Source organism: Ruditapes philippinarum, unplaced genomic scaffold, assembly GCF_026571515.1.
Source record: "Ruditapes philippinarum isolate M1 unplaced genomic scaffold, ASM2657151v2 ctg157_1_1_1_1, whole genome shotgun sequence".
NCBI lineage: Eukaryota > Metazoa > Mollusca > Bivalvia > Venerida > Veneridae > Ruditapes > Ruditapes philippinarum.
In genome coordinates, this window is record NW_026854186.1 from 1 (window position 1) to 15240 (window position 15240).

At 31.3% G+C, this 15240-nt stretch overlaps 1 protein-coding gene across 1 annotated transcript in view; it reads left to right on the plus strand.

The window, feature by feature from the left end:
- Window positions 1-57: 57 nt before the first annotated feature.
- The window catches only part of LOC132739314 (fibropellin-1-like), a gene marked incomplete at its 5' end in the record, with an annotated part of 34286 nt that continues 19103 nt past the window's right edge, over window positions 58-15240 (plus strand). Inside the window, 12 exons of the mRNA XM_060727001.1 lie at window positions 58-231; window positions 1679-1900; window positions 2348-2542; window positions 3325-3558; window positions 4144-4386; window positions 5011-5226; window positions 7388-7491; window positions 7920-8148; window positions 9590-9739; window positions 10292-10450; window positions 12890-13069; window positions 14995-15066. Of these exons, the coding sequence (XP_060582984.1) occupies window positions 58-231; window positions 1679-1900; window positions 2348-2542; window positions 3325-3558; window positions 4144-4386; window positions 5011-5226; window positions 7388-7491; window positions 7920-8148; window positions 9590-9739; window positions 10292-10450; window positions 12890-13069; window positions 14995-15066 (2178 nt within the window). The remainder of the gene's footprint in view (window positions 232-1678; window positions 1901-2347; window positions 2543-3324; window positions 3559-4143; window positions 4387-5010; window positions 5227-7387; window positions 7492-7919; window positions 8149-9589; window positions 9740-10291; window positions 10451-12889; window positions 13070-14994; window positions 15067-15240) is intronic.

Here is a 15240-nt window from a genome sequence, read left to right on the forward strand (position 1 = left end):
ATTACTAAAATAGTTATTGTATGATTTTTCCAGCAAGAAAGTGTACATTACCTGCAGTACCTAATAATGGTGTATATGATAAGACAGAGGTAAAGTTTGGAGAACGTTTAAAATTAACATGTCAACTTACAAATGATGATGCAGACAAGAAGGAATTAAATGCTGTTTGTATATATAAAGATAAGGATACTGGTCTAGGTTTTGCTGGGGATGACATCACAAAGTGTCCAGGTAAAATGAGACTATTATAAATTATTTGATGCTTTATACATGTGTAAAAAATATTAATTCGCACATCAAACTGTCATTTCCAAACAGACTTACAGTATCTTTTATTTTCTATTATTTGTTTTGTTTTGATTTTGTTTTACGTCAGTAAAGGTCATATGGCGACATCCAACTTTACTGGTGGATGAAGACCTAAGGTGCCCTACTGAACATTATTTCAGGCACAAACGGGCAAACCTGAGTAGAACCACCAACGTTCTGCAAGCTAGCTGGATAGCTTCCTCACATGAAAGAATCCAAAGTCCCTGTCGGGATTGGAACCCACAGTGGTGAGGGGCAAGTGGTTTGAAGTCAACGACCATAACCATGCTACGGACGCCCCTTTTATTTTCTAATAAAGTTAAAACTATCATGTCAGAACATTATTTAGATCTACCCAAATTTTTATTCCAATTCCTGTGTGATTGCGCCCTGAGCTTTCTCACATTATTGAAATGTAAACAATAGATATGATAATGTCACAGGGTAGACTAAATAAAGTTCTACAACTCCTGGCATATGATCCTTAATTTACTAGATGTATACAAAGAAAACGAAACCTAATACATGAATATTTAATTAAGAAGTTAACCGATTTATACCTAAAACATGAATAAGTTACTTGATGTATACAAAGGAAATGAAACCTAAAACATCAATATATAATAAAGAAGTTAATTAGAATGCATAAAATACAACATTTTCACCATTGAGCAATGCAAATAAGAATTTTGTCATGTAAATGAATAAACTGATAATAATCATACCACAGTTACCCAATTGATAACGAAAATAACTTAATATTGAAATATATCATGTACATGTACAAATACAAGACACTGTTTAGCTCTAGATATAGTTATGTAGGATGGTAAAATCCATGACATTGTGATTTGTTTATTTATCAGGTAATTTTTATAACATTTAGGACAATTTTATATCAATGTTAAACATATTCAAACAGATAAGTAAGTCTTAGTAGCATATTCATTAAGTTTATAGTAATGTATTTTAGTTTGATTGTGTTGAAAGCTATGAGCTTATTGAAACACTTCCAAATCAATTCCTAGAACAAACCAGTATGAAGCAATAAGTGTATAGTTTTTTGCTTACGGAAACAACAGCTTGCCCCAGACGGGATTTGAACCCATGTTGCCAGCAATCCTTAGATTACTAGTGTGATGTGTTAACCACTTAGCCATGCAGCCACTCATTCATTTGATGAATAATAAATGTAATTTAGTGATGACTTAAAATGTTTTTGTCTATATTTATTTACTACTTGTATATGTTCTATAATGTAACATTTGGTCATGGGAACTTATACAGATAATGGTGTTTTCTAATATTTTGATATAGTTATTCCTTCAGTTAACACTAGCAGTGATAATTATATTGTTTTATGATATAGAAATAAACTGCGGTGATCCTGAGTTAGTAATGCCTACTGGTGGGAAATATTTAAACAATGTAGGACCCTTGACAACAACATATTTATCCAGCAACTCAAAGTTTACATTTGACTGTGATCCTGGTTATGATGTGATAGGATCATCCGGTGATGAAGAAGGTGATAATGTAGTCAAGTGTAAGGACAATGCTAGATGGAGTTTTGGTACACTTGCTTGTGCAGGTATAAACATTATCTTTGAGTCATTTTGTTATCTTACTTGTGTATGTGCATATTCGTAACATGCCCATGTTAGATAGTACACAATTTACATATACAAATATATTTGTACTTAATAAAATAAATATAACATCAAGAGTTAAGTACAGTAGACTAAGAGAAATGCCCAATAAAGATTATTATTTTTTTTTTATACAAAAATGCTTTTATAGTGTAAATGTTTGACCATGTACTTTTTAAAAGTTGGCGAATAAGTTTACTGTTTTAATCATTTTAATTAAAATATGAACAATAAATGTGATTTCCTAGTTACTTATTGTTCATACAAACTATTTCAGATGCTTTTAAGTTACATTAGTTAAAATTAATGAATTGTGTAATTGTTCTCAGAATTTTTATATTCATGTAGAACTTCATTATATTCAAATAAATTAAAATTTGTCCATCCAGGAAAAATGTGTAGTGATCCGGGCACACTAGGAGATTCAAAACAGGTGTTTGATGGTTATGACATAGGCTCAGAACTTTATTACACATGTGACAGAGATGGATTTACTGTTCCTGACATCAAGTACACATGTCAATATATCGGTGGTAATGCCGAGTGGTCTAACAATCTTGTAGGAAATTTACCAGAATGTACAGGTAAGTCCTTAAAACTTAATATTTGAGCGGCGCCATGACAAAACCAACATAATGCGTTTGCGACCAGTATGGATCCAGACCAGCCTGCGCATCCGCGCAGTCTAATCAGGATCCATGCTGTTTGCTTACAAACCCTATTACAAGTAGAGAAACTGACAGCGAACAGCATGGATCCTGATCAGACTGAGCAGATGCGCAGGCTAGTCTGGATCCATGCTGGTCGCAAACCCATTATGTTGGTTTTGTTATGGCGTGGTTCATTTATATTTCTAGGAATAATGTGATAATTATGTCATTGATAAGTATAGAAAATAAATTATCATTAACGTAATTTAGTTGAAGAGTTCAAAAGTTATGTAAATTATGCCCCTAGAATCAAAATGAGTCCAACTTAATATATGTTTTCAATCGGAAAACGCATGTAAAAAATATTTTTGGGTTATAGTATTGCCTCAGGTGGGCAACTACATAATTAATATGCTCCTTGGGTCAAAATTGGCTTGCTCTCTAACTGTCATTTAATTAAAATAGACATGTGTATATTGGAAAAATTTTCTATTCTGAAATTTAAAACTGAGATGGTTTCTATATGCAGAGTCATATAAAGTCTTACAAGAATTATTTTAATGTTGGAAAGGGGAGATTCCTTAGAAGCAATGAAAACAATCAAATGACATGAAAATTGAAGACTTTCTCAAGTATGAAATTTAAACTCTCTCTGTCTAAATGGTATAACTTGTTTAAACATGTCATAGTTTAACTTTAATTATGTAATATTCCAGACACGACTAAACCAACATTTAGTGGCAGCTGTGGGGAAACAAAGGATGTAGATGCTGTTGACAGTGTCAGCTTTAACACACCTACCGCTTCTGATAACTTCAAACTTGCTTCAATCACCATGACTGATAATATTAGGCCAGGTGACAGAATTATCACCGACACTTCAGTCACATACACAGCTGTAGATTTTGAAGGAAATACAGAAACTTGTTCTGTTCAATTCAATATCATAAGTATGTATTATCATTTAAAATTTATTTATAATTTTACACAGAATTCATTTCTTGATTTATCTATATTTTATTGATTTAAACAATTTGCATTTAAACAGAAAATTCAGTAAATATTCTGCTTAGGAGATATTTAAACGACAGTTTTTATTAAGGAAGATTTAGCTTTATTTAAATAACCATCCAGGGGGGAAAAGAGTTATTGTAAACAGTCTGCATTGTACACACATCATTTTTGTTTGAATCAAAGTTAAACTTGTACATCAAATATAGATAAGAAAAACGTTCTTCATTCTAGTTTGTAAATACATGCAATTAAAAATACAATCTACCTGTTAAAAGACAAGAAATGGAGCATTATAACTTCTTAAAGTGACTAGTATATTACAGTTCTCTTGAAATATGTGCGTGTATAATGTATTTATTATAAATTTCACATTGTTTCATGACCTCTTGTACTGATTAAGAACTATGATTTGACATCAAAACATCTGATAGAAAGTCTCCTGAACAAAGTTTAATCATCGTAAATTTATGTTTTACTGTTTTCAAACAACGCATTGTTTATTTTCATTGTTTATTTTACAGATCGTAATGACAAACCTACTTTAAATTGTCCCGATTCCAAAACTTTCGTGGTTACTTCAAGAAATTCTGAAACATACGATTACAATGAAGATGTTACAGTTTCTGGTGGTGACATCACTAGTGTGAATCCTTCAATCATTCGTTCTTCTGTTGATAAGATAGGTACAATGGAGCTGATAACTATTACAGCAGCCAATGAATTTAACACTGAATCATCTTGTACCTATATGGTACATTTTGTTGGTGAGTTCAACTATTGTAATGTATAACAGATCTGTTTTAAATGATATGTTTGATATAATATGATGTCATTTTACAGACACATAAGAAATATGTTATAACATTAGGTATGATATACCGGTATTTTTACTTTATTTTATGTAATATGATGTGTGATATCAATTTTGAGCTTAGTTATCACATGATGACTTGATAGTTATCACATGGTCACATGATAGTTATCACATGATAATTTTCACATGATAATTTTCACATGATAATTTTCACATGATAATTTTCACATGATAGTTATCATATTGTCTCATGATAGTTATCACATGATCACGTGATAGACTTCACAGATATTACTTTGAGTCTGTAAGGAAGTGTTTTGGGGTCGAGAGTATTTGTATCTGTTATCATACCCAGTGTAGAAAAGTATTTCATCATATTTCATAATAAGTTTTCTTATATTACATTGTGATTATACATATGTTAACATTTTGCATTGCATTTTCGGAATGACTCTAATTTGATTATAGAATATTGTGAAAATTCTAATTTAAGAGAAAAAAGTGCTATTCAAAATGTATCTTTATGTAAAAAAACAAGATTTTATTCAAATCAAGAGTATATTTTTGTTTACAGCGGGTGCTTGTTTCCAAGAGGAATTATTTGATGATGTTAATGCTGGAGTACCAGTTTGTGTTACCGAGGGTAACGAACTTGTATGTACATCAACATGCAGGGCTGGCTATATGTTCTCAGATAAAACCACAGAGAAGACATTTAGATGCACAGGGTCAGGATCATGGGATTATAATCAGTCACCAATTGTAGAACCTCATAATCGATACTGTCTAAGTATGTGGCATTTTTTTCTATGCTTATTTATTTCTGAATATTGTTTTTAAGCATGTTTAGTTCTGGTGTTTTAAACATTTTAAATGGAAATGTTTGATGCAAATTTTATTCATGTAAAATGTGACTCTCCAGAGCTCTAATGAACTTTAAAAAATCTTCAGAATTACCTCTCTGACTTAAGCGTCTATGAATTCAGAACAGACACATGAAATGTATATAAAAGGTCAAAACATGGATTCATCAGGCCAAGTTCCACAACTCTTCATTGAAATTTGACAAAATAATGGCCCAATTTGACTGAGAAAACATTCTTAGATTTTAACATGTTTTTAAATATTTCTGACATCAGATCAGATATTCACTTAATTTATAGTAAATAATAAAACTCTCTAAAGTTAAAGTATTTGGTTCTGATGTGACTATGTCATGAACTCTCTAAAGTTAAGATATTTGGTTATAATGTGACTATGGCATGAACTATCAAATGTTAAAATATTAATTTTGTTCTGATGTGACTATGTCATGAACTTTCTAAGTTAAGACATTTAGTTCTGATGTGACTATGTCATGAACTTTCTAAGTTAAGACATTTAGTTCTGATGTGACTATGTCATGAACTTTCTAAGTTAAGACATTTAGTTCTGATGTGACTATGTCATGAACTTTCTAAGTTAAGACATTTAGTTCTGATGTGACTATGTCATGAACTTTCTAAAGTTAAGACATATGGTTCTAATGTGACTATGTCATGATCTCTCTAAAAGTAAAAATATTTGGTTCTGATGTGACTATGTCATGAACTTTCTAAGTTAAGACATTTAGTTCTGATGTGACTATGTCATGAACTCTCTAAAGTTAAGACATATGGTTCTGATGTGACTATGTCATGATTTCTCTAGAGTAACAACATTTGGTAAAGTTAAAACAATTTCCTTCTTTATAACTATAAATAAATTGTTATTTTTTTTTACTTATCTTCTTTGTAACTATAAATGATATCTACTTAAAACTTAAGATAATTGTTAAGATAATTGTTCTTTGTTACACTCACAACATGTATGACAGTGTTCATAAGTTTAGCAACTTTATTTCAAGAGTTATCTCCTCTTTAGTTTAAGAATTTTGCTTTTAAAAATGATATATTGTGGTAACAACCAGCTATGATTAAATATTTACACTCAGAGTGTCTCTCAGTCCATCTGTCTGTCTGTTTTTTTTTCCTGAGATCACTTTAAAAAAACTTTTCTGTCAAATTTACTTAAATTAGAGAAAAGTTGAATTATATAATTATATTCATCCTGAGAAAATTGGACCTTTTGATAATCTGTTGTATAAACATAATTTCCTTACTTGAGGCAGGGAAACTTAACACATTACTATAATACAGGCAAATTAAGAACTCAATAGATTTTAGGTTTATCATGTCATTCATTTCATTGGCATAATTAATTGAATGGCCAATGGCTATTCAAAATATTGCTCACTCAGGGGTTCTTACCAGTAGGGAACTTATGTATTGCTTGCAATACTATGATTATTGTATGTTTAATTGAGTTTTTTTGTTGTTTTTTTTTGGTTTTTTTCCAATTTCTGATGGGCCATCCTTTTAATGGTATCCTTTTTCATATTTTGCTTAATATCTCATAGACATTACACCATATATTTGTAATGATATTATGCTTAAATAAAGTATTTACAATTTATTGACAAGGCTGAAGCCATTGAAATATGATAAGATTAAAAAAAAAAAAAGAAGAAAAAAGCACATACACAAAAACAAAAAGTGAAGCCTAATATTGAAAAAGTTATCAATGCCTTTATCATTGCAGTGTAACTTTTAACTACATTTATTATTGTGAAGTAAATAGATTTGAATCAAGAGCGATGCCATAAAGAACAAAATTCAACAATTTTGAATAGTCTTATAATGCTGTATGGTCTTTGAATTTCAGTCTGATTCTATTTTTAGATTGGGAAAATCCCCACCGATCTACACTCAGTGAATATAATTTCTCCTTTTTTGTATTGACTTCTGTTTGAACCAATGTGATTTCAGCTATTTTAAGGTTGTATAATAAAAGATGTTTAAGCATGGGATTTATGATTGTAGAATATATATTGGAGTGTTTGTTAATATTATTTTTATCCATGCATATTTCAGGGCAAAATAACCCACAGTATGATGTTCCATTCACTGTACAACATAGATTAAGTTTTCTTACTTTGGGATGTTTGGATGCCTTTCGTGTTGCTGTGACTGGGAGTGTAAATACTTTCAGAACCAGAATAAACAATCTCTGTAGTCAATCATGGACAATTTCAGATGTGACAGCTAATACTGTTTCAAATGAAAATTTTATAGTAAGACATACATAATATATATTTAGACAATTTATGTGTTTTTATCAAATTTGTGAAAGGCAAGATGTAATAATAAATATTAACAGTGAGTGTTTAAATATTTTATATGATAACATAATATTTTCTTAAATGAATTGTTTGTTGTTAATGGTCTTGTTTGCTATTGAGGAATTGTTAGTTTTTTGGGGAAGTAAGAGAATGAAATATTTTGATATCCTACATTGTTTTATATTTGAATAATCAATCCACTTTTAAGTTTGCTATTTTGTATAATATTTTGTGTCAGTAGGGCCTGAAATTTGGACTAACAAGAACTTATTTTGATATTTTAGTATGAAACAACTATGAAACTAACACTGCAGTCATCTGTCACTGTGGCCGCTGCTGATGAATGTATCCAGAAACTAGTGAATGAAGATAATTTGAACTCTGTTTTTGTTGTTAACAACAATGTATTGACATGTGATGGAAATCAACTGACCCTGTCTGTAGAGACAATAACAAACGGACAAGGAACAAAGAATTGCGAGACTGGGTATTATCTTGATGGCGATATTTGCTGTGAGTTTTCTGTAATCTTATGTTTTCTTAGACTCAGGCAAATAAAATACAGGCAAACATATATTAAGCCACTGCAAAAGGGAAACAACAAAAATTGTCACTTAATGCATCGGTCTCTTAACACAAAGTATGAGAAAAAGTCAAGATTCATTCATGATATCTTTTCTTTGTGTAATTTATGTTAATATGTTTTAAACACTCTGAAAATCTAAATAGCTACTAAAATAAAAAAATGACTTTCTGATATTTATCAACAAAACAGTTTTGATCCGTTACATACATTTTTGATATTTTCTATAATTTTTGGGCTCCTCTTTTGCTTTGCCTTGTCCCTGACACTAAAAATCTCAAGACTATAAATGCTTTTTGTTGTGCATTTTTAATTTGAATAAATTACGTCTAATTGTAATGATCAATTTAATCAACTGCTGATAAAGTTCAATGCAGTGTAAATATCAAGAGAGAAGCGTATAAATCATCACTGTAGAGGCAGAGTGTTACTTTCTCTTATTGATTTTATTAGAGAATAAGCATCATACATGTACTTCATACATTGTGTTTTGTGACATCACGAGGCGGCGTTCTCTAAAACCTCAAGCACTTCACAGGTAAAGGTGGTCACTTGATCTCAATTACCTGACTAATAAGCGGTTGCTGGTCTGGTTGAGCAAAAGTCGATTAACAGACAAAATTCACTTAATACCCATGGTCACATGGGCTAGTACTTTATTCTATGCTTTTCAGTGGACAAAGAAATTATAAAATATTATTTTCACTCTAGTAAGGCTTATATCTGAGTATGGATGAAAAGAATACATTCTAAATAAGTAAGAATATTGTCGGAAAATTTCTTTGTTGTGAGTAGAATATGTAAAATGGCTATTTCTCAAAGATCACTTAAATAATTTAATATTATAAAAAAAAGTTCAACAACAAGAGTAAGTGACTTAATGACGACTGTTTAATGCCCTATATGTTGTCATATATAACATGGCTATATCATAGCATCTATTGCCTTGAATTAATTAAAAAATAATATTATGTATCAATATATGATGGAAATCTGTATCTTACATCCGTTGAATCTTTTTTAAATTATATTTCTTTAATGAAACATGGGCTTATTGTATTCACATAATGTATTAAAGAATTTGACATAAATGTTATGATATCAGTAAATGGAATTCCCCTGCCCATTTTATTTTTTTGCTAAACACTTAAGCATTACTGTTTTGAACAATATGTGTTTCCAGTCATATTTTATTTATGATTAAAGGAAAAATATATTGTATATTGTCTAAATGAATTGCTGAAACTGTAATAAATGTATATTGTCTAAATGAATTGCTGAAACTGTAATAAATGTATATAGTCTAAATGAATTGCTGAAACTGTAATAAATTTGATGCAAGAAATGAAAATATATGATATATTATCACAGTACAACATGGTCCAGCACAATATTTTGATGAGGATACAAATACTGTTAAAGCGTGCCCAGCGGGACAATACCAAAATGGTTTAGCCCAGACAAGCTGTAAAGAATGTGGTACAGGACAGTTCCCAAATAGTGATCAAACTAGTTGTCAACGTAAGTACAAATATCCTGAAAATCTTCAAAGTAGTTCATATAAAACTCTCTAAACTATGATAATATTTTATTTTACAAAACTTAATAAATGAATTGATTGAATAAACTGTCAGTTCTTGTAACATATTATAAGACATTAATGAAAGAATTTTAAACGTAAGGTATGATACCTTCATTGCATAACAAATGAAACTATAATTTATGATATTTTGTTGACAGTTAAATCAGATATGTGAACTTGTTTACACATTCTATCTTTACACTTATTTACACATTCTATCATTACACTTGTTTACACATTTTATCATTACACTTGTTTACACATTCTGTCATTGCACTTGTGTTTGTTTACACATTCTATCATTGTACTTGTGTATGTATGTTTACACATTATATCATTACACTTGTGTTTGTTTATACATTCAATCATTACACTTGTGTCATTGTTATTCATTTACTCTTGATATAGTTTGAATTTAATCTTGATAAAGATAGTTTGTAGTTTTAGAATTGTCAAATATATCTGATGAAGGTGTTGTTTTGTATTTCCAGGAACTTGTCCAGCAGGGTTTACATCTGTAAATGGGTTTTACCCGTGCACACCATGTCAGCCAAACACGTACTGGACTGCTAAAGACGAATGCTCACCTTGTCCAACTGACTATACAACTGTTGGTTTAGAAGGAGCACCGGATGACACTAAATGTTACGGTTAGAAATCTATACCTGTCTTAGGAAAAGAATAAGACATTGACAACTTATATGAATATCATCATCATTAAATTTCAAAACCACATTTCGTCTACACCCAGGTCTTTGATAATTTGCCTTTTTGTTTAGGTCTTGTTACTTTGGTAACTTAAAGTCTAGATATATTCCACTTTGATTTATGGTCTAGGCTGGTAACTTTGTTAATTTTGTAGAATGTTTCAGTTTCAAAATTCAACATAACTCATGTACCAGTGCCTCATTATACTAATTCACAGTATATAAACAAAATTACTCTACCCTATCTTGCAAGCCTATACAATTTGATCTGTACTCTGTCTTGCAATCATATGTTACTTTGTGTCACTGTACCTTTCTTGGTTTCAACATTAAATTTTCTTGCTAAAGCAGGATGTAGACTTGTTTATTTACTGTGTAAATATCATTTTATTAGCTCACCTGTCACAAAGTGACAGGGTGAGCTTTTGTGATCGCTTTTCGTCCGGCGTCCGTCCGTCGTCCATCAGTCCGTCCGTCCGTAAACTTTTGCTTTAAATGACATCTCCTCATAAACCACTGAGCCAATTTCATCCAAACTTCACAGGAATGTTCCTTTGGTGGTCACCTTTAAAAATTGTTCAAAGAATTTAATTCCATGCAGAACTCTGGTTGCCATGGCAACCAAAAGAAAAAACTTTAAATATCTTCTTTTAAAAAACCATAAGAGCTAGAGCTTAGATATTTGGCATGAAACATCTTCTAGTGAGTGTCTACCAAGTTTGTTCAAATAAAAGCCCTGGGGTCAAAATTGGCCCCGCCCCTGGGGGTCATTGATTTTCCCTTTATGCATATAGTAAAAACTTAAAAAATCTTCTTTTAAAGAACCGTAAGAGCTAGAGCTTAGATATTTGGCATGAAACATCTTCTAGTGAATGTCTACCAAGTTTGTTCAAATAAAAGCCCTGGGGTCAAAATTGGCCCCGACCCAGGGGGTCATTGATTTTCCCTATATGCATATAGTAAAAACTTAAAAAATCTTCTTTTAAAGAACCCAAAGAGCTAGAGGTAAGATATTTAGCATGAAACATCTTCTAGTGAGTGTCTACCAAGTTTGTTCAAATTAAAGCCCTGGGGTCAAAATTGGCCCCGCCCCGGGGGTCATTGATTTTCCCAATATGCATATAGTAAAAACTTAAAAAATCTTCTTTTAAAGAACCATAAGAGCTAGAGCTAAGATATTTGGCATGAAACATCTTCTAGTGAATGTCTACCAAGTTTGTTTAAATAAAAGCCCTGGGGTCAAAATTGACCCCGCCCCAGGGGGTCATAGATTTTCCCTATATGCATATAGTAAAAACTTAAAAAAAATTCTTTTAAAGAACCCAAAGAGCTAGAGCTAAGATATTAAGCATGAAACATCTTCTAGTGAGTGTCTACCAAGTTTGTTCAAATTAAAGCCCTGGGGTCAAAATTGGCCCCGCCCCGGGGGTCATTGATTTTCCCTATATGCATATGGTAAAAACTTAAAAAATCTTCTTTTAAAGAACCATAAGAGCTAGAGCTTAGATATTTGGCATGAAACATCTTCTAGTGAATGTCTACCAAGTTTGTTCAAATAAAAGCCCTGGGGTCAAAATTGACCCTGCCCCAGGGGGTCATAGATTTTCCCTATATGCATATAGTAAAAATTTAAAAAATCTTCTTTTAAAGAACCCAAAGAGCTAGAGCTAAGATATTTAGCATGAAACATCTTCTAATGAGTGTCTACCAAGTTTGTTCAAATAAAAGCTCTGGGGTCAAAATTGGCCCCGCCCCAGGGGTCATTGATTTTCCCTATATGCATATAGTAATAACTTAAAAAATCTTCTTTTAAAGAACTCAAAGAGCTAGAGCTAAGATATTTAGCATGAAACATGTTTTAATGGGTGTCTACTAAGTATGTTCAAATAAAAGCCCTGGGGTCAAAACTGGCCCCGCCCGGGGGGGGGGGGGAGGGGGGTTCATTGATTTTCCTTATATGTGTATAGCAAAAACTTAAAAATCTTCTTTGGAAAAACCCAAATAGCTAGAGTTTAGATATTAAGCATGAAACATCTTTAAGTAAATATCTACAAAGTTTGTTAAAATAAACGCCCGGGGGTCAAAACTGGCCCTGCCCAAGGGGTGACATTGTTTTTAACTATATGTGTATAGTAAAAACTTTAGAAATCTTCTTTTAAAAATGCCAATGAGCTAGAACTTAGATGTTTAGCATGAAACATCTTATGGGTGTCTACCAAGTCTGTTCAAATAAATAAATAAAAGCCCTTGGGTAAAAATTGGCCCGGGGGTGGGGGGCCTATATACAGGTGAGCGACCTCAGGGCCATCATGGCCCTCTTGTTCACTTACATGTATATGTTTGTGAAATGAATCCTAATAATTCATGTAATGTTATATATAGCACCATGTCCTGTGGGTCAGTACTCTAGAACAGGCTATAATGTGAATGGCTGTACATCATGTCCAGTTAACTTCTACCAGGATCAAACAGGACAGATGACCTGTAAAAAATGTAGTGACAGCAGTAAAACATTAACTTCTGGCAGCACAAAAAGTGATGACTGTATTGCAATAACAGATGGTAAGTTTGTTATATTCTTTGTTAACATTCAGTGTCAAAATTTATCTGTATTTTGTTGTTTTTTTCTTAAAAGTATGAAATTTGTATTTTTAGCTCGACTATTCAAAGAATATGAGAGCTATTGTAGTCGCCTCAGCGTCCGCGTCCGCGTCTGCGTTGGTTAAAGTTTTTTGAAAATTCAAATATCTCAATTATTGCTTGAGCTATTCAATTGAAACTTACAATACTTATTTATAGTATCAATATACATCAGATTGACAAGTTGGATAACTCTGCCTACAATATTGACAGAATTATGCCCCTTTTTAACTTAGAAATTTTGGTTTAAGTTTTTTTATAAAGTCAAATATCTCATAATTATTGCTTGAGATATTCAATTGAAATTTACAATACTTTTTTAAAGTAACAATGTTCATCAGTTTGCAAAATTGCATAACTCTGCCTCAGAATTATTTGCCCCTTTGAAACTTAGAAATTTTGGTTAAAGGTTAAAGGTCTTCAAAGATATTTACTTTAAACTTTACACATGTACTAAGGGTCATAATTGGAGAGTCATAATTGTATGTCACTGACCAAGTTCCATAACTCTACTCACATTTAGGCTGTTTCATCTCCCCTTTTCTACTTAGTCTCTCTAATGTTTCCATGCAAGTTTTACATATCTCAATAACTATTTGAAGATATTTATTAAAAACTTCACATATGCATTTAGAATCATAATTGTAGGTCATTGACCAAGATCCATAATTCTATCTTGCATTTAGGCTGATTTTTCTCCCCCTTTTCAACTTAGAAATACATGGTAAAGTTTTGCTTGTAAGCTGTTATCTCCATAACTACTGAAGAGTTTGTGCCTTTTTTTGGGACATTTTTAATATGCATACATAATAATTAAGCAGTGATTTACTTGATAAAACATCTTAATAACAAGCCTTTGTACCTTTTCGGTCAATTTTATGTATTCATAGGTAATAAGCGTTATTATACTCAATAAAACACCCTTGTGACAATTTTTGAATAGTCAAGCCAATACTGTCCTCCAAAAGTTCTTGTTTTGAAAGGAGACACAGGCAAAATTTTCATTTCTTAGTTTTGAATTGTTCATTCATTATTTAGTAAATGCCCTCGAAATGAATATATTAGAAAGTCAAAGGAACAAAACTTTTCTCCATATAAAGAATAAAATAATGGTTTCCTAACTTGACTAGAGTGGGTCAGGTTAGAGTGCTAGCATTTCACAATAGTTGTCAAAGTGAACTCTGGAAACATTAAAGAACATGTCAAATGAATGACTTAGGCTTGTTTCAATCATACTATATCCACAATATCTGTTATTGTAACTTCAAGGGTTTGTTCAAGTCATCTGACTTGTATTAAAACTATTTGGTGATTCTATTTGTGTCTAAATTTTGTTCAACATATATAGATATATTTATGCTTCAAACACAAAATATATAAAATTTAAACAGAAATTCATGTTGAAACTTCAACAAAAGTCATTTTAGCGTGATTTGAGTACATAAGATCATTTTAATATTTTTGTCATTATTTTGTCTGAATATCCCTTTAATAATATATATACATTTATTTATATTTATTTTCGTAAATTTCTTTTATGGCATCATATTTGCTTTTGACTGTTAACATAATACCATGGTCATAATGTATTCCAAAATTCAAATCACAATAATCAATGAAGATATTCATGTAAGCTTCTAATATGTCAGATCATAACTGGCACACTTTTCACTGGCATAATATGTCATGAACTTTTAGTTTTTCACTGAAAAATTGTCTATCCTGATCAAAGATATTCCAGAGTGTTTCATGTCAGTTGTATCTCAACAACTCACAACCATTTATTTCATTGGTTTTTAGGCTAACATATATAGGTATTATAATGGTTGGTTTTAATTTTATTTCAGCATGTGACAGAGACTATTGTAATGGTCACGGTGAATGCTCTTTCAAACGTCATCGTAATTACTGTACTTGTGGTAAGATTTAATTTAGATTGTTAAAACAGTGGGATCTTTATGCCTTATGTCATATTCTGACATGCCTCAAAAATATTTGTAAGGTTTTTATTATGAATATACAATTTATTAAGTATTTGCTGCTAAGTTTATTCATGTTAAATGTGTAATATCTATAAGTGTTTTTCCAACAAT